This window comes from Abramis brama (assembly GCF_963993115.1).
Source record: "Abramis brama genome assembly, chromosome: 1".
Classification (NCBI taxonomy): Eukaryota; Metazoa; Chordata; class Actinopteri; order Cypriniformes; family Leuciscidae; genus Abramis; species Abramis brama.
In genome coordinates, this window is record NC_139963.1 from 15,713,037 (window position 1) to 15,733,603 (window position 20,567).

General features: G+C 38.1%; 1 protein-coding gene across 1 annotated transcript in view; it reads right to left on the minus strand.

The window, feature by feature from the left end:
• tecpr1b (tectonin beta-propeller repeat containing 1b) overlaps nucleotides 1-18,152 on the minus strand; it is a 30,622-nt gene extending 12,470 nt beyond the window's left edge. Inside the window, exons 1-13 of the mRNA XM_084120072.1 lie at nucleotides 18,007-18,152; nucleotides 15,181-15,413; nucleotides 12,411-12,596; nucleotides 12,192-12,314; nucleotides 11,524-11,640; nucleotides 9,140-9,314; nucleotides 7,058-7,155; nucleotides 6,647-6,748; nucleotides 4,432-4,562; nucleotides 3,806-4,233; nucleotides 2,249-2,337; nucleotides 2,003-2,158; nucleotides 602-751 (exon numbers count right to left, since the gene is read on the minus strand). Of these exons, the coding sequence (XP_083976198.1) occupies nucleotides 602-751; nucleotides 2,003-2,158; nucleotides 2,249-2,337; nucleotides 3,806-4,233; nucleotides 4,432-4,562; nucleotides 6,647-6,748; nucleotides 7,058-7,155; nucleotides 9,140-9,314; nucleotides 11,524-11,640; nucleotides 12,192-12,314; nucleotides 12,411-12,596; nucleotides 15,181-15,408 (1,983 nt within the window). The 5' untranslated portion in view covers nucleotides 15,409-15,413; nucleotides 18,007-18,152. The remainder of the gene's footprint in view (nucleotides 1-601; nucleotides 752-2,002; nucleotides 2,159-2,248; nucleotides 2,338-3,805; nucleotides 4,234-4,431; nucleotides 4,563-6,646; nucleotides 6,749-7,057; nucleotides 7,156-9,139; nucleotides 9,315-11,523; nucleotides 11,641-12,191; nucleotides 12,315-12,410; nucleotides 12,597-15,180; nucleotides 15,414-18,006) is intronic.
• Nucleotides 18,153-20,567: the final 2,415 nt, after the last annotated feature.

Consider the following 20,567-nt stretch of genomic DNA (forward strand, 5'->3'; position numbering starts at 1 on the left):
TGAGCCATCTGACCAATTAGAGCAGAGTAGACCAATTACAACAGACTGGGTCACCTGACCAATTAGAGCAGAGTAGACCATTCACAACAGACTGAGCCATCTGACCAATCAGAGCAGAGTAGACCAATTACAACAGACTGGGTCACCTGACCAATTAGAGCAGAGTAGACCATTCACAACAGACTGGGTCACCTGACCAATCAGAGCAGAGTAGACCAATCACAACTGACTGGGTCATCTAACCAATTAGAGCAGAGTAGACCAATCACAACAGACTGGGTCATCTGACCAATTAAAGCAGAGTAGACCAATCACAACAGAGGAGGCTCTCAGGAAGGAGAGGTTTAGAGAGACTGAATCCTTTATCAAACTGTTTCAGACTCTGTGATGCTGCAATGTATCTTATAATGTGTTTTTTGACCTTGCATGTAAACCTATTGTAGAAAACCTCCAAATCAAAATTATGAACCTTTAAAATAGCATAATAGGGGCACTTTAAAGAAGATTATGCAAATACTGGATCATGGCTGGTAAGATGTGTGTGTTTTATGTCATAGAGATCCTTTTTTATCCAAATGTGCTGATCATAAGGGCTTTTTACCCAGGTACTGAAGTCTTGTTGTGACGGAGTTGCCAGTAAGATGGGGCTTCTCTGCCTGGTCCTCTCTGCTGTGTACACCGCCACAGTGTACAGAGAGTCCCTCAACACGGGCACCAGGGCCGTCACCTCCTTTATCACAGCATACAGATACTGACACACACATCAGGACAATCATGAAATTAAATTACAGTCTCATATCTTCAACAACACAAACAAATTTGGATCTTCATTTGAAATGACATTCACTGAAAGAGTCCACAAACTGTAATCATTTAATTTTGCTTTTGAACTCTTCTTTTAAAAATGTAGTCAACATGTGTCTGTTGATATACTACACACACATGTGAAAAAGAAGTGCATTTAACTTTACTGAATTGTAGTGTACTTCAAATCTTGAATGTTTAATTGAAAAAAACAATTGTAAAAAAAAAAGAAAAAAATCTGGTGTTCTTTGGTCGAAAAAATTTACGTTTAGTTTTTTTACTTGATCGGAATGTTACAAAACTTGGTAAAAGTTTTGGCACTTGCTATGTAAACACACACAAAAATGTATGGACATTATTTGAAAAGGTTAAATGGTCACACTTGTGCTCCTCGCAGTCAAAAATGACGGCATTGGAAATGAATGGGAGACGAATTTCATCTAGTGGAGACGTTTGGTACTGCGGCCATATTTTTTGAGATATCAAGCTCAAATTTGGAACACAACTTGTTTAGATTGGCTTTGATTTTCTTGCAGTTTTAGAGTAAAATGTGTTTTTGAAATAGTATTTTTGTGCATTTTTAATAATAAATGTAATTTTTTTTAAAACTTTTTTCACTTCAGCAATAATTTGCCAAGTGTCGTCTTTAAAAAGTGATCAAACTCAATTCTGTGCTCTAAAGCATTCAAGATTTACGACAGTTTAAGTTGGAAATTTAAATTTCAGGTCTGTTCTCGAAAAGTGAATAAATGGGTTTTAAATACAGTGTAAATATAATTTAGCACCATCAAATATTAAATAAAAAAACATGGTTCCAATTTATTTCGATAGTCCACTTTAGACATTCTACTAACTATAAATAACTTTTCAACTACATGTCAACTAACTCTCATTAGAGTATGAGTAGACTTTTTTGACTTGTAGTTGCCAAGTTACTTATAGTCAGCAGAATATCTGCTGGGGGACCATCAAAATAAAGTGTTAGCATACAGTCTACTAATACTCTAATGCCAGTTAGTTGACATGTAGTTGCAAAGTTACTTATAGTTAGTAGAATGTCTAAAGTGGACTATCGAAATAAAGTATTACCAAAAACATTATCAAATTAAAATATAGACATGCGAAGAGCACCAGAGGCAGACTTTAAAAAAGTGCACTTTGTAGTAATAACAAGGGCACTCGGCTCCCGGTGTGTTACCTTCTTCTCCAGGTGTTGAGTGTAGTAGAGGTAAAGTATGTCTCCTGTCTGAGCTCCGGCACCGGTGACCTGCTCCAGTGTCACGCTGACATCCTCCCACTCATGAGGAGGCCAGTCCCTCCACCAACACATACGACCTGTCGTCACACGCACGGACTGACACACACACACACACACACACACATAGAACATGATTTGAGATCCACCATTGACTTATTCTCCCATGTGCCGCTCACAGTGCAGTACCTTCTCCACGGCGGCTCCTGGTTCTGTGTGTGTGTCTGTGTGTGGAGCACCGAGGGCAGGGGTGATGGCTGGAGAGAGCGGCCCGGTATCTGAGAGAATCAAACACAGTAGAGACTTGCTTTTATATCACCAAACCTCCCTGCCAATTTCTTTGCTTTCTTTTTTATTTTATATATAATTGAGGGAGTGACATCATTCACCCTGTTTACACATACACTACCGTTCAAAAGATTATTTAATGTTTTGGAAGACATCTCTTATGCTCAACAAAGATGCATTTGTTTGATCAAAAATACAGTAAAAACAGTAATATTGTGAAATATTATTAGAATTTTAAAAAGTTTTCTATTGTAATGTATTTTCAAATGTAATTTATTCCTGTGATCAAAGCTGAATTTTCAGCATCATTACTCCAGTCTTCAGTGTCACATGATCCTACAGAAATCATTCTAATATGATGATTTGATGCTTAAGAAACATTTCTGATTATTATCAGTGTTGAAAGCAGTTGTGCTGTGCAATATTTCTGTGGAAACCATGATCATTTTTTTTTCAGGATTCTTTGATGAATAAGAAAGTGCACAAAAAAACCCCTGCATTTCTTTGAAACAAAAAGCTTTTGTAACATTATAAATCTTTACTGCCATTTTTGATCAGAGTGATGCATTCCCAGACAGCAACATAGTGTCGGCCCAGATCCGGCCCACATCTGGTACAACACATGCCAGATGTAGCCCGAATCTGGGCCGACACTAATGCTGGATAAAATAGTTTCTTTCAAAAAATGTTTTAATGGGGATGTGCATTGTCCCTGGTAAGCTCAATATTTCAACTCTCAGAATTCAAAACAGATCTTAAATGTGCAACAATATTGACCGTGAATGTTGTGCAGTGTGATGATTTTTTACCAGTCAAGGCCATTACTAACCATTTCTGCAATGGCCTTTATCCCCAAAACATTATGAATATAAAATTAAGCCATTAAAATCGAATGTCAAATTCCTTATCTCTCATGTCTATTTCATGTTCATATTCAAATGTGGCACATGATCGATTATGAGACGCATGAGAACCTGTGCTGTATGGCATCATTAATGTCACCCGTTTTGATGCGGCCCTCTTGAATATATACCATTGTGAAACTGAATATTGTGAATAAACTGCTTTTATGATACTTTTAAGTTGTCTTTAATCTTGGCAGCCTCGGTCAATTCAGACATTTGCACATTCTGACAAACCGGTTACACTTTACTTAAAGTCTTTATATATACAACGCATTATAAAAGTATTAATTATGCCCTGTAATGCATTGTATGATCTCATGAATCGCATTGTTACACCTTTAGAAAAGTGTAATGCATTAAAACAACCAATTTCAAAAGAATTCTGCAAATATTAAAATGCATTTGAACTTTTGTTACAATTATTTATGAAAAGATATAACGCGTCAGCCAACATCAATACCTATAATGCATTATACATAGAGGCTTCAAGTGAAGTGTTGGGAATGACATGAGGGTGAGTAAATGATGAACTATCCCTTTAACTGGGTTGCACCTGAGGTGTTAAACCAGTCGACATGTGATCTGGAATGGATGTCACATCCTCCACCGGTTACCCAGGCCCAGGGCGGCGTGTCCTCCTGCTCTACCGTGTTGTGCTGGAGCTCGATGGGATACGTGGCCACGGAGCTCCTGGGAGCCGAGGCCTTCATCTCCTCCAGGTCTACATTGCTCCATGGTGTCGGGACAGAGGAACCGGACTCTTGGCCGGCCACCTGGTCTCCCTCAGGTACATTGGGAGGCACTGTTAGGTCGTGTAGTGGAGCGGAGCGATCCGACACCAGCGCAGAGATAAAGCTGTCACTCGTGATCTTGGGAACACGTGGCTTCGGGATGTCCGTGTCATCACAGCCCAGAACAGATCCCTGGGAAGGAGCGGTGACATCTCCACCGAACACACCGGCATCACCGTGCACACGGACACTGGGAAAGACACAGAGCCATTCAGAGCACTGACAGGCACAGCGCCATCTGCTGGACGGACGTGAAACATAAGGATCCTGCTGGACTAGTGCCCCATCAATAAAGCTCAAGTGACCCTTCATCAACACCAAAACCTCTGGACCCTATTTAAATAGACCATGTCGGGTATCACTGTTCTGTACAGTGTTTTTCCACTACCTGGAATGATTTATGCTTTTGCTGCTTTCAAGCTGGGCCGACACTGCGACCCATGACCTTCCGGTGACCTCTGTGTCTGTCACGCCATGACGAAAATACACGGTCCGGTCATCGCTGCCAACACCCCAAACCTGCGTCACAGAAAAACACACATAAAATATAGATTTTATATATATACACATCACATCACATCAACAGCAGTCTCTTTTCTGTGTTTTTACATATCTTCTTCAAGCTGAGATATCAAAACATTTGGGACAAAATCATGTCTCATGTATCCTCTAAACATTAAAAGTTTCCTTAAAAGCCTCTATTTTAGTAACTTCACACTGATTCACACACTTAGATTCACACAAAGCTTTTGAATGGCCGTGTTTACATTGGAAGTTCGGAGAGGATCTGACAACTGGATATTAGGGTTATTATAAATATACGATCGCAGAGACCCATCTCAATAATACACAATATAATAAAATCAACTGCATTATAATGAAGTTGGCATCAGAAAATCATCATGTTATGAGATAATCTTCTAATCTTTTCTTTTTATGTGCTGACATAGCTCTCATAGACAGGCTATTGTTTCTGATTAAGTCAAATTGAGGAACAGGTTCAAAATTTGAGCGTCCCAGCTGAGCTGAACACACGGTCCAAGCGGTTAGTAATGAAATGTGAAGTATGGAATGGCGGAGTGTGGCCAAACTCAAATTAGACGCTCCCATATGGCTGTGCGCGGGTGAAAGAATTGGAGGTGTATATATATGGCTGGGTTGAGCCAGGCGGTCTAAGGGTCAAGTTACAGAGAGAGAGAGAGAGATGCAGAGAGAAGGTTTGCATCGCTTGCAAACTCCACACTGAGACTCAGTGGCTCTAGTAATCAACACCCACGGACACCCAACTCCACCAGCCCTTACATTCCTGTCCGGGCGGGAAGGAGGAGCCAGTGTGAGCTGGAGAAGCTGATTGGACGATGGGTGTTTGTGCGTATAACATGGACAGTGAATACAGTCGGGCTTTTGTGCTGTGTACACATATTGGTCTGAGGATCTAATGATGGTTAATCCTCGAAGCTTCATGTGAGAACAGGAGTGTAACCAGAACTGTCTGCCCCCCCTCCCGGCCCACAGCAGTTGGGCGTCCCCCAAGGGCAAGTACTGGGACCCCTAGAGTTGTCCACACAGGAGAAAATGATTTTATTACAATATCACCAGATGAAATATGATATCAGCAACAGTGATTAAAGCATGGTGTGAGTGCAATGAACTCTATCCAGATTGATTCATCACTTGTTAGTGAAGTTTGCAAAGGAAAAGATCACTATTATTATCGCTGATACTAACGGCAAATGATTTGAACAAACCCAGAACCCTAACTATTAAACTTATCTTGCCATGCACTTTTTGCACACTGATATGACTTTTGATTTTCACCTGGTGGACAGTGACATCACATCCTGTTTTTGGTTCGTTAAGATGTCTTTGGTCTGTGTTGCAATCTTATATCAGTCAAATCTCACCAGAGTTTATCCCAAAACGAAGAACGAAAAAGGACTTCGCAGTGAGTATATCGGAGCCTTAACAGAGCAATCGCCAGGGTTCGTTTAAGTGTGAACACAGCCTTAAAGTCCCCCTATATATATTTGTCAATAATTCTATCACTTAAAACGTATCTTTGATCACCAAAATGACATATTTAAATGTTTTTTCTTTGAAAAAAATTCTTCATGTCTTAAAATAGCTTGAATGTAACTCTACACCTTTGCCTCATTTAGTATACGCGGTTCTATGAATATGCAAATGAGCCCCGCCTCCACTCACTCACACCAGCTCAGAGATCCACTCGTTGACGATCACACGTTGATCTGATTGGTTACAAGGTAGATTGTGACGTCAGAAACACCAGCGATTTCAAACCGTGTTTTTGAGACAATACAAAAAATACTCAGCAATGGTGTTGACTTTGCACATGTTTTGTCTTAAAGCACATTAAAAACACCACATAGACATATAAAGAACATTAAAAACTTGATTTTCACCACAGGGGGACTTTAAGGCCCCCAATGTCAAAGACAAAATTCAAAGGCCCCCTTACATGATGTCAGTTTACATGTTTACATGTTACAGTATACGGACCACCTGGCAGAAAACTGCTCTACAGTGAGTGTGTTTATTGTTAGACTGTATGGCAGTATAATATGATACTCCACTCATCTCACCTGGTCACTGGGCCCCACGCTGAGCATCACCATCTCGCCACCAATGCTGATCCAGCCTGAGCCAGTGGGATTGTGGGAATTCACACCCCTCCTGAACCAGACCTATCACACACACACACACACACACACACTGAACTCTTTATGCAACAATAAACATTTCAGTAATATGCTACACTGTCACATGATGAGGCATCCAGGTATCATCTGGGTCATTTCTACTCCATTTTTAGATGAAAATGGACAGTGAAGTTGCACAATTACTCTGATGGCAAGAAAATAATTATTACATAATTTTTAGAATTTCTTACAGTAATCCTTTAAATTAACAGCACTAAATGAATGTGCGAAACCCATAGCCGCAATATTAATGTCAAGGCGAAGCGGTGTACAGAGCATTAAATATCGTCTTACTTTGTTGTCCTTAGTAACGGCCCAAACGACACCGACGCCCACTGCAACATGAACGGCTCCTTTCTGACTTGGAGACTCAACTAGATCCCACGATGAGCCTGAAAACATGCAAACCTCTCCGTTGAAGATTAGACTTCAACACAGATGCTCGACATACCCTTGTGTAAAAGAAGTACACCTCAGCATACTTTTAAACAGAGTACTTATTATGGAAATAATATACTTTAAAAGAATGTAGGTAAGTGCAAACTGAATTAATTAGCTGAACTCAAGAGTGCTTTTTTGACCCACTTAAGTAGGAATGAAACACATCTTTATATGTATATAAAGTCTATCTTTATATATTTCTATTGTCTTTGAAATACGGTTAAAGTTACTGCTGAATGTACTGACAAACATTCAATTATACTCATGTCGTTTCTATTAGAACTTTTATGTCATGTATTTAAATATATTTATAATTATATAATGAAGTTGCAATTAAGTTTTAATGTATAATTGAATAACACACTACAGTTAAAATTATAATCAAGTACTTCACATGTGATTTAGTGTGTTGGTCAACACATCAAAATAAGTGCACTGCTTATGTGCATGACACATTTTCAAAACATGTACTTGACTTAAAATGTTGACATGACTTAAAATGTACTTTAAAAGTTTGACATTATTACAAAGTGCACTTTTTTTTTTAAAGTCTACATAAGTGTGCTAAGAAACCGTCATGAAAGTGTCTCTCTTCAAGTGGCCTTTGGTTTCATTACTATTATATTATCTGCAAGTAGTTTTTAAAAATATACTTTTAGGATTTGAAGTACACTACAAGTGCACATCTAATACAATTAAGCACACTTCTTTTTCTCGAGTGTAGTTTCAGGCACAGTTGACCTCAAACGAGTCTGGACTATTAAGCTACACTAAAAGTTACTGTATTATGTTAGGTTTCAATAGATGCACTACAAAACAAAGACAAAAAGTACTGAGACACTTTGCAGTTGTCAAGCATTAGTTGATCATGTTGATAATTAATGTGATCCTTGACACCTGTGTGAACTTTAGGACTGACTTCATACGTCCACTAAAAATCACCAGCTGATTCAAAGACAATGGGCCCTATTTTAACGATCTGAAACGCAAGTGTCAAATGCGAAACGCAAGTAACTTGTGGGCGGGTCTTGGGCGCTGTTGCTATTATACTGGCGGGATAAATGACTCTTGCGCCCGACGCAAATCTAAAATGGGTTGGTCTGAAGTAGCTTCATTATTCATAGGTGTGGTTTGGGCGTAACGTGACATAAACCAATCAGAGCGATATCTCACATTCCCTTTAAGAGCAGGCGCGCTTGTTCCATGGCGGATTGCTATTATAACGGCGGATTTGCCAGGCGCACGCCAGGAGTGGTTCACAGCCGAGGAGAGCAACGTTCTCGTCAGGGCCGTAAAACACAGAGTAGTGACGTTGGGGATGGAGAGACCCACCCAAATTAGCTTCGGTTAAACAGGCGTATAATAATTTGGGTAAATGTGTAAGCTAGATTTATGCCTATTTTTTCACATCTTCATGAACACAACAATGATTTCCCTCGTGTGTTAATATTTTTCCCTCTAATTATGTATGATTTGCAAAAATGGCAACTGCTGCGTCTGTGTAGATGAGAGAAGCAAAGTGTATGCGCGTTGTGCACACGCTACATTATGGCCAAGCATGCGCCCTTAAAATAGCATCTGAATAACAATTGTTTTCTGAAACTGCAAAATAGCACCAGGGAATGTTTGCGCCGGAACACGCCTCCTCTTTTCGCTGAACCACCCCCCGGGAGTGCAAGTTCATTCCCTAATTTACCGACGTGCGGATTTCACATGTTTGTCTGCGATGACATTCAAACATTTTTAACTGTGGCGCAAGTGTCTTACATGCTCTTTAGGGCCTCTGTGTGTTCATACCTCTTTCATGCTATTGACATGACCCTGACCATGATCACAGTTTGACTGTAAATAGATGTCATTCAAAGCGTGTACTGTATGTTCTGCATTCTGTATGTGTGAATTCAAAGGACAGGAATAAATCTGTTAGTGTCAGACCTTTAGGACAGTCTTTACTGATGCCCGTCCTGGCCAGCAGTTGTCCATCCCAGAGAACGGCCCAAAGCAGGTCTTTCGGGCCGGCGCTGACCTGTGCCACCTCTCGGGGAACCTGGACGGGCTCCCATCGTGTCCCCTCCGGGTTCTGCTGCCTGATGCCTGTGCGGGACCACAGCTGTGTAGAGATACACGCACACACACACACACCTGAGATCTGTATGGTGGCAGGAATAGAATTTTAACACATCATAAACATGACAAAACATTCAGCGAGTGTTTAAATTAACCACTAGGCAGGGAAATTGTTCAGATTCTTGTGAGCAAGTGGTTAATCCATAAGGAGGTGTTGGCTGAGCTCAAAATATAAAGAGCACGTCACAGAAGAGCAGTGAGCTCTAGTGGTCACAAAACTGCCCTGCAACTGCAAACAGGTGAACTGAGGGCTGTTTACACGACACCGTTTTCAACTGAAAACGTAAAACTTTTTATGCGTTTTGGCCATTCGTTTGACTTACAAGACAACGGTGCTTTGGCTGGATGAAAACGGGTTTCAAAGGGTAATGTACGTTTACGTGACAACGATATGCTTAAAACCGAAACGGTGTCATGTAAACAACAAAAACGTGAATCTCTGTAGACGATGACGTCATGCACATGCGTATTACGTGTTCAGGCTATAGTGTTTCAAAAAACAAAACAAAAAAAAACTTTAAAATACTTCACAAAATATACCCCTGTAATCTATTGCTCTCCAAATACATGGACATTAGCCAAAAATGCTCATTGTGTGACAAAGATGATGAATCCATTTTGCATGTTTTCTATGAATGTGATGTTGTACGTAATTTCTGGTTGATGTTATCTAATCACCTTGGTTTTCTTGATAATTCTTACACTTTTACAAAAAGAGATATTGTTTTTTATTTTACACACAAACAGAAATGTATTGAATTTGTTACCAATTTTTTTATACTTTTTTTTAAACAGAAATTTAAAAAAGAAAAACCTATATTTAAAATGCTTCTCATTGAATTCCAGTACCTCTTATCCACGCTTCGAAGAATTAACAACAAGAAAAACATGATGCTTCTTTCTTTCTATGATGAACTCTTTACTACACAAGCTTGATATGAACTGACTTATTGATACCTCCTCCCTCCCCTTCCCTCGTAAGTTCCTGTGACATGTTTACTGATGTATTCATATACATGTACAATAATTTTTCATAAAAAAAAAAAAAAGAAAAAAAAGAAAAAAAAGGCTACAGTGTTTCATCGCCATCTAATGGCCTGGCAGCAGAATACAGCGTCTTTAGTCGTTTTTGCTGATCCGTGTGAATGGGGATTGTTTTGAAAATGGTGTCGTCTGTACGCGGAAAACTCAAAGGAAAAACGTCTCCATTTTAAGCATATCGTTGTCGCGTAAACGTACCCTCAAACTAGTATAAATCGTTTCTGTTGATTGATATAAAGCCGAGATAAAACAACATACAAAATATTAGATGAAAAACTAAAGCAAAATAAACTAAAATTAGAAATATTGCTCTGGCAACTAACTGAAATAATGTTTCAGTTTCAGCAATAAAATTGCTAAAACAAAAACTGAAAAATATAAATAAATAAATATATTTAATATATTAATTGGCTTTATTATTAAATAAATTAAAGTTTAATAGAAATATTTAAAAAAACAATTAAATCACAAAAAGCACAAGAAAATGACTAAAACTTAAACTGTATTAATAAATACTATAACAGTGGATCAACACGTCTAAAGCAACAGCCTTTGAACACACTGAATCACAGGACAGCAGCGACCTCTAGTGGTCAGAAATCGGCAATGCAACCACAACACAACAGCATCACTGATTAAAGAGTTTTGGTAACACTTTAGTTTAGGATCCAATTCTCACTATTAACTAGCTGCTTTTTTTTTTTAGGTTAATATATTGTAAAATGTATTTTATTCCTGTGATCAAAGCTGAATTTTCAGCTTCATTACTCTGGTCTTTAGTGTCACATGATCCTTCAGAAATCATTCTGATATGATGATTTGATGCTCAAGAAACATTTCTGATTATTATCAGTGTTAAAAACAGTTGTGTTGCTTCTTATTTCTGTGGAAACCGTGATTTTTTTCAGGATTGTTTCATGAGTAGAAAGTAAAAAACAGCATTTATTGGAAATAGAAATCTTCTGTAACATTATAAATGTCACTTTTTTGTCCTTGCTGAATAAAAGAATTAATTTCTTTCCAAAAAAACCTTACTGACCTCAGACTTTTGAATGGTAGTGTATATAGTATAGTTATGTACATTATATTCTGTGGAGTCAGCAACATTGCGCATGACTTGTGTTAAACCAGGCATATTCCTTTGCACAAACCTTCCCTTGTTGGGACACGGCCCACAGGTGAATGTGCTTCTCAGGGCTCATGTCCCAGCCTCCACAGCTGAGGTCAATGAAGGGCTCGGGCGGAGGTCTGCCCCGGTCCAGAGGCACCTGCACCAAAAACACACATTCTCAATGCGACATGGGTGTTAAATATAGAGTATTAGATAACATAAGACTTTGACCCTGGACCTCAAAACCAGTCACATGGGCCATTTTTTTTAAATTGAGATTTATACATAATCTGAAAGCTGAATAAATAAGCTTTCCATTGATCTATGGTTTGCTAGGATAGGGATAGAGATACAACATTTGAAAACCTGAAATCTGAGGGTGCAAAAAAATCGAAACACTGAGAAAATTGCCTTTAAAGTTGTGCATTTATGTTGGCGATTGTGCTGCATTCACTCACAAAAATAAATGTTTTATATATTTACAGTTGGAAATTTACAAAATATCTTCATGGATCATGATCGTTACTTAATATCCTAATGATTTTTGGCATGAAAGAAAAAACGATAATTTTGACCCATACAATGTATCATTGGCAATTGCCACAAATATACGCGTGCGACATGGTTTTGTGATCCAGGGTCACGGGTTGTAGTAAGGCTGATCATTGGCTGTTTAACATTGAAGTAACTACATTTGATAGATTATACCTTGGCCCATGATCCCAGCGCTTTATATCTCCTGTAGCGAAGCCATCGCCTGCGACGGACACACGAATTCCACTTCTTGTCTTTGCTGAAGGATGCAGGGAAGTCCACTGCATACTCCCAGCCCTGACAGCACAGGAGGAGGTTAGTGCGGGGTTTAGAGGGTAAGTGGAGAGTAGGTTAGGTTTGGGATGGGTGAGTTTATGAGATTGTGTCCCTCACCCCAGTCTCAGTAGATTCTCTCCCACAGCTTTCATCATCCACATACCAGTCGCCCTCCCACTCCCAGTTAGCAGACGGCAGCTCAAAGCTGTGGAGAGGCTGTGGGATCGAGCCGGAGTCATCCGTCCACTGCCAGCGGTCTGTCGGGAGGAGTGTGTCTGTGTAACCTTCAACCGGGTTCCACCTCTGGAAAACACACAGAGAATCTTAGCATGCATATATATATATACATATACTTCTAAAGCATTTATTAGTATTTTGTCAATATTAATTTTAACATTTACTAATAAAAAGTTCAAAGGTTGTATCTGTTCAAATAATTTAATTTAAATTTCAACTTTTACATGGTGTCTGAACATAAATATTTGTTTGCAGTGTGTGTACACAACCACCCTATAATGGTAAAAGTCCACACACTCCTCTTTTTTTAATCCCCATAAATCATAAGCAGTGTCTCAGAACAAGCCGTTTGCAGATTGTAGCTTTTGTGACGTCACTAATGATTAGGCCCCGCCCACAACTGCTGACGGACTCTGTCCTATTAGCATAGACCCCGCCCTCAGTGAGCTGTACATCATCCGCCGTGTTCATCTCCTCGCCAGAGCGTTTAACAGCAGCGTTCAAGGAAGAAATGTATTCTTAATAAAGATGCTAAAGTAGGGCCCAATGAAATCCATTTTATTTTTTCCCAATTCCGTTTTTTCTTTTGTAATTTTTTCTGGATTTTTTTTTTTTTTTTTTTTTACTCCATTTTAATGGTTTAATTAAATTTTAAATTATACAATTTAACAACAATTTATTAAAATATTTTTTTCTCAAACTTTATTTTATTTTTATGTCTAATTAATTTAATTAATAAAAACAACAATTTATTATTATAATTTATAATAAAAAATAATTTCTATGAAATATTTGTTTTTGTGAAATTCTGTGTTGTATATGTAAATTTTTCTTGCAATCAAATGAAGGCATAAAACATTAATTTAATTTATCTTTTAATCATGAATGACTTTGTCAAACAAAGTGCTGCATAAAATTAAAACATTGAATAATTAAAATATAAAAAAAATGAATATTCCTTAAAATATTGTTTTAAAAATAATTTGTTATTATTTTTGTCATTATTATTAGTGTTAGTATTATAATTACATTGAAACGTAGCTAAATTCTACTGTACAACAATAATATATTTCTGTCACAATTTCTCAAGTTAAATCGAACTTTTATTTTGACGGGTTGCCGTGAGTTTCTGTGTGTGTGATATGAAACGGTTAAATGCTGGTGAAGTGACTCTCAGGGCAGCTCTGGAGAAGAAGTTCATGCATTCATGTCCTCATATAGTGAGACAGCAGAGGCTGAAAACACCGCGAGCGTCACACGTGCTTCAGTGTGTGTGTGCAGGAAATGAAACTTTTTTTTATCTATTAAAATTGACAAATTCCGTGAAATTCCGGTTTATACAGTAAATTCCATTTTTTATGACTGGTTTCCATGATTTCGTCCATGTTTTCTCCATCGAGGAAATCATAGGGCCTATTAAAGTTAATTCAATCAGAATAGTGAGTAATTTTCTGTTTTTCTTTTATCGTTTGATTCATATTAACAGTATAGCAGTAGGTCCTGTATATTAAGCTTCTTTCACTTTAATACACAGATCTAATATGTGATTTCCTTACTTGCTGTTTACATTCACAGACATAACTGACTGGGTTTATGTGAACGTTGTGTGTTTTTGACATAACTGTGTGTGTATTTGACAGCTTAAGCGCAATAAGACGTGAAAGAGGACTTAGCTGTACAGGCTCCGCCCTCTTCTGGAAATGGGGGCGGGAGCAGCAGCTCATTTGCATTTAAAAATACATGCACGAAAACAGAATGCTTTTCCTTCCACTCAAAAATGTGTATTTACAACAAGTATAATAAATGATCTGTGGGGTATTTTGAGCTGAAACTTCACAGACACATTCTGGGGACACCTGAGACTTATATTACATCTTGTAAAGAAGGGGCATAATAGTCTTTAATGGACCTGAGCTAACATAAACTAACAATAACCTGTTGTATTTTCCTACTTCATTTTAGAAAAGTTAGTTAATGCATTAACTAATGTTTAAAACACCATGAAATCAAAATGGACAATGGATTATTGCAGTATAATATTGCAGTATTTATAAATGATGGTAACACTTTATTTTACAGTGTCCTTGTTACATTTTACATGTACTTTACTATAGTAATAACTATAAATTATACATCATACCAGCTAACCCTAAACCAAACCCTATTCCTAACACTGTAGTAAGTACAGTACATGAAGTTAATTAATATTACTCATCACTTAAATCTATAATTACACAGTAACACCTTGCAATAAAGTGTAACCTAAAGGATTTATCTGTGCACATCATTTTTTTTAATTCATGTGCTTTGTAATCTTGAATCAGAATAACGTCCCCTCCTCTCTTCTCTTCTCTGATGATGCGATTACTGGCGTGAGGGCGGAGCAACCTGTCACTCACATGAGATCAGCCAATAGCAAACCACAACCATCCAATCAAATCCCCAAGGACAAAATCAAGCCCCGCCCTACATTTATTCTTGTTCAAGAAGCAGTAAGTTTCACTCCTACGTCACAATAGGGAAATACAGAACATCGCAACTTCCGTTTCATGCCGACTTCAACAAATGGGACCTTATTATGTACAGTATTTAATCATGCCAAATCGCAATTGAATTGAAAATTCGAGAAAGAAAATGAAACTGAGCACACCTGGTTTTCATAGGTCTCTTCCTGGTGGCGTATAGGCACTTGACTGGGATACACATTGAGATAGACGTGATGGTCGCAGCCGATGCCCCAGCAGCACTGATGAGAGCCCGTCACGCGCTTCAGCTCCAGCACTATATCAGCAGCGCGGCTCCAGCGCCCCCTAGGGGCCGACAGACTGAACACCCGCCCGTACACATCCACCGCCCACAGCAGCGACCCGGACATCATCGGCCCTGCAGAGCACACGCAGTCAACAGCACTACTGACCGTGCTTTATGAAACATACATAACATGGCTTATTCAGTACTGTCAAAAAGTATAAGGCATGTCAGTATTTTGACCAAAAAACTAAATGGTTTTAAGTCAGTTACTTATATCTTCTTTTGCTGTAGTGTGTCAGTAGGAAATATCAGTTTACATTTCCAAACATTCATTTTGCCATTAATTGTAATAATCCAGTGATATTTTTTGTAAGTCTGACAACAGCCTAAGAACTTCTCACAGTGCTGTAGCTTTGCAGGAAGGTTTCTTCAAGCGTCTTGGAGACAGTTGTTTTGGATTTAGTCTGTCTCAGTTTTTTCCTGTTTCTTCATGTAATCACAGACAGACTCGATGATGGTGAGATCAGATCATACCGGCTGTTGTCAGACTCTGTGTGCTTACAAAAATATCACTGGATTATTACAATTAATGGCAAAATGGAAATGTAAACTGATATTTCCCACTGACACACTGCAGCAAAAGATATAAATAAAACCATTTTTTTGTTCAAAATACTGACGTACCTACAGTAAGACTTTTGCACAGTACTATATAGTATATATACACTACTGGTCAAAAGTTTTGGATCGGTAAGATTTTTTATATTTTTAAAAGAAGTATCTTCTGCTCACCAAGGCTGCATTTATTTGATAAAAACAATAATAAAAAAACAGTAATATTGTGAAATATTATGACAATTTAAAATGACTGTTTTCTATTTTAATATATTTTAAAATGTAATGAATTTTCAGCATCAGTACTCCAGTCTTCAGTGTCACATGATCCTTCAGAAATCATTTTAATATGCTGATTTGATGTTCAAAAAACATTCATTATTATTTTCAACGTTGAAAACAGTTGTGCACATTTTTTTTCCCCAAAAATCTTTGATGAATAGAAAGTTCAAAAGAACAGCATTTATTTAAAATAGAATATTTTCTAACATTATAAATGTCTTTACTGTAACTTTTGATCAATTTAATTCATCCATGATGAATAAAAGTATTGATTTATTTTATTTATTTCCCCCCAAAATAAAAATAAAATTCTTACTGACCCCAAACTTTTGAGCGGTAGTGTTTAATGTTACAAAAGCTTTAGATTTCAGATAAATGCTGTTCTTTTGAACTTTCTATTCATCATAGCATCATGAAATAAAAATGTAAAAAAATATTTTCAACATTGATAATAATCATAAATGTTTCTTGAGCATCAAATCATCATATTATAATGATTTCTGATGGATCATGTGACACTGAAGACTGGAATAATGATGCTGAAAATTCAGCTTTGATCACAGGAATAAATTACACTTTACTGTATTCACATAGAAAACAGTTATTTTTAATTTTGTAATAATATTTCACAATATGACTTTTTGTTTGTATTTTTTAATCAAATAAATGCAGCCTTGGTGAGCAGAAGATTCTTCTTTTAAAAACATTTTACCAATCTAAAACTTTTGACCGGTAGTGTGTATATATATCTATATCTATCTATATATATCTATATATATATATATATATACACACACACACACACACGTACACTCTCGCTGCCGATTTACTACCGTTCAAAAGTTTGTGGTCAATAAGAATTTGTTTATCTTTATCAAGACTGCATATTTGAACAAAAATACACAATAATATTGTGAGACAAAAATTAAAGGATCTGTTTTCTAATTTAATATATTGTAAAATGTAATTTATTCCTGTGATCAAAGCTGAATTTTCAGCATCATTACTCCAGTCTTCAGCGACACATGATCCTTCAGAAATCAGTCTAATATTCTAATAATCATTCTAATTCTAATATTATCAGTGTTGAGAACAGTTGTGCTGCTTCATATTTCTGTGGAAACCGTGATACATTTTTTTCAGGATTATTTGATGAATAGAAAGTTCAAAACAGAACAGCATTTATTTGAGATAGAAATCTTTTGTATTATTATAAATACCTTTAATGTCACTTTTTATCAATTTAATGTGTCTTTGCTGAACAAGTCTTAATTTCCTTTAAAAAAAACCGAATGACTCCAAACTTTTGAACAATAGTATATATTATATATACTTTATTTAATATAAAATTGAAGTTCTATTATATATAATATATATATATATATATATATATATATATATATATATATATATGAACAGCTCTTTGTTGTTTAGTTATTAAACCACAGACAGGCAAAAAGTTCACAATTAAAATGACACAAATTGTATTTTACAGCTTGCTTATTTAATTTGATTCACATATAGATCAAGCAATAATACATTTATATAATAACTAATAATACACACATTAAGATATGCTACTCTAGTGAAGTAAGAGATAGCCTACAGGTAACTGTTACTGGACACCAGTGGTCAACTCGCACCTGTCTCTCTGGATCAATTATTACAGCCTTATTATTCTCTGCTTCATTTAATTAAATGTAAAACATTTATGCACTTGCTTTCGCCTTATGATTTATGATGTTTAATGATAGTAGCCTAATACGACGAATATAAATTCCGACACATAACGAATTCACATTCCGCTCAGATGTGCTAATAAACTCACCCTCTGTGTAGTCTAATGATTGTGTTCCGAGTCTTCATCTATTCCGAGCATTACAAACATCAGCAACCCGTTTATTATTATTCCCAGCATTATTCTAAGAGCTCAGAGAACCAAAGCAGGAAGTCAGGGGTATTTTCGCTCTGATTGGTCAGCGCTCACGGAAATGCCGAAATCGAAGCTTCTGATTGGACAGCCTGTGCGCGCACGTATGTTTTTCCGTCGCGCAGAGCTCTCATACATGCGCAGGTTTACGCGATCAATTATTCACTCTTTACTCTCTCAATAATTAAAAACTCAAGGGTGATACACGAGTGCTAACTCTTATACTTCAGCTGTTACTTCAGACTGATGTAATGCATTGACAGGCGATGTATCAGATGAATTAAAAGGCTATACTTACAATATAATTTTGCTGAAAATGTGTTTGAAATACTGTTGTTTTTCTTCTTTTTCGACCTTGTGTGTTTTGAAGTGTAGGCTATTCCTTATTTGTGGTGTGAATAGAATATAACATTTGGGAACAACGTTTTGAAAACAACAATTTTCTTTATTAACTTTAAGTAACTGATGTATGTCAGAGACTCTCTGGCATGTTTAAAAAAATCGTAATAATAATTTTAATTTTGTTTTTGGATGTATTAAGATGTAAATTATATATGCTTTATTGTATACTACTAAAGTTCGTTGGATAAAAAAATTAAATAAAATCAACATGGCTGTGAAGTGTTGCATGTAAAAAACATTGCATGCAGTAACGCTCGGTTGCTTTACAGCTGTATTTTTGTATTGTAGTGTCTGTCAATAGACACTGATGCATTAATTTAAATTGAAAATTAATCAATTTACTCACATAGCCTATTAGGGCCGGTTTGGCCCTTTAAACTATAGACAGTAAAAGAAAACACGACTTGCGAAGACGTTCTTACACAATTTCCAACTAGGAAAGTCGTATTACCGATAATTCCGAAAAGGCAGCATTAAACATGTGCTTCAAAACTGGTTATGTTCACTCAGACCGGGTTTTTGGAAACCAGATACAATGGTTTATTGAAAGGTTGAACATTTGTTAATGAATTGGAAATCACACCCATGAACGTGAATTTTGAACCGTTTGATGTTTACGCCATGTCGGAATTACCGAGATTACAACAGCTCAGGTCATGTCACGGTTTCTCATCTCACCGTGACCCACATGCCCAATAACGTACTCGGTTACTAACGTAACCTCGGTTCTCTCTAGAAGAGGGAACGAGTACTGCGTTCGTAGAACGCTGCGGGAAAAGTCTCTTTTCACGAAATACTGAAGCAAAATTATCCTTAATTTTCATATTTGTAAAACGCATTGCGGCAGTGCACAGCCATGGCGAGACGGCTCGCTCACTCATTGGCTGTTCTGCGGCAACTGCATGAGCCTATCGAGCGAGGGCTGATGCAACATCAGACCAATGAGAGTGCTTCGCGCGCTCCTCGTCACATCCCGCCGAAACGGGTGTGGCCATCCCCTATAAAAGGAGCTCGAGTAGGCTGATTCAACTGGTTTTCATCGCCGAAGCGAACCAGAGCGAACCGCGCGCACGGCAGGGAACGCAGTACTCGTTCCCTCTTCTAGAGAGAACCGAGGTTACGTTAGTAACCGAGTACGTTCTCTTACGAGAGTTCTCTCGTACTGCGTTCGTAGAACGCTGCGGGAACCACTTGTAAGACGCCGTGCGTGCTGGGATGAGAAAACACCGACCACTGGAAGCTAGTCCAGGTATACAGTGCATAATCACCCGGTAGACTTCGGAGAGTCTGGAGGGGGGGGGGGACAACCACCCTCAGATAGCTGCGTCCTAAGACGCGATATAACATCACATAGGCAGGGGGAGGCCTGGCTAATGTGGGAAATGTGGGTCTTACGTAATTTCGCCCAAATGGATGCGCCCTTAAGCGCGATACAGCGTCACATAGGCAGGGAGAGCCTGGCTGATGTGGGAAATGTGGGACTTACACACTTTCGCCCAAATAGGTGCGTTCTAGACGCGATATAACATCACATAGGCAGGAGGGAGCCTGGCTAATGTGGGAAAAACATGGGTCTTACACAATTCTGCCCAGAAAACTTCGGCGGCGCTGTGCGTCTACGATATCAGTGCCGTGTTTAGACAGCTGACTCGAATACACCGAAAATACTTGGCTTGCAAGTGCGGTGAAGTCTTCGGTGGCGCTGTGCGCCTGCGAAATCAGTGTCCTGGTTAGACAGCTGATTCGGCTAAACCGAAAACAACCTGGCCTGCAAGGCGGGAACTTCTAGGTTGTAGAACCTTATGAATGTAGACGGCGAGGACCAGCCCGCCGCCGTACATATTTCCTGTAAGGAAATCCCGCTAGACCAGGCCCACGATGAGGCAACGCCTCTCGTGGAATGCGCTCTAATGCCCAAGGGGCACTGAAGGCCCTTGGTGGTATAAGCCATTGTTATGGCGTCAACCACCCACCTGGACAGGCTCTGTTTCGAAACAGCCGTTCCCTTGGAACGTCCACTGAACGAGACAAAGAGCTGCTCCGTCTGTCTGAAGGCA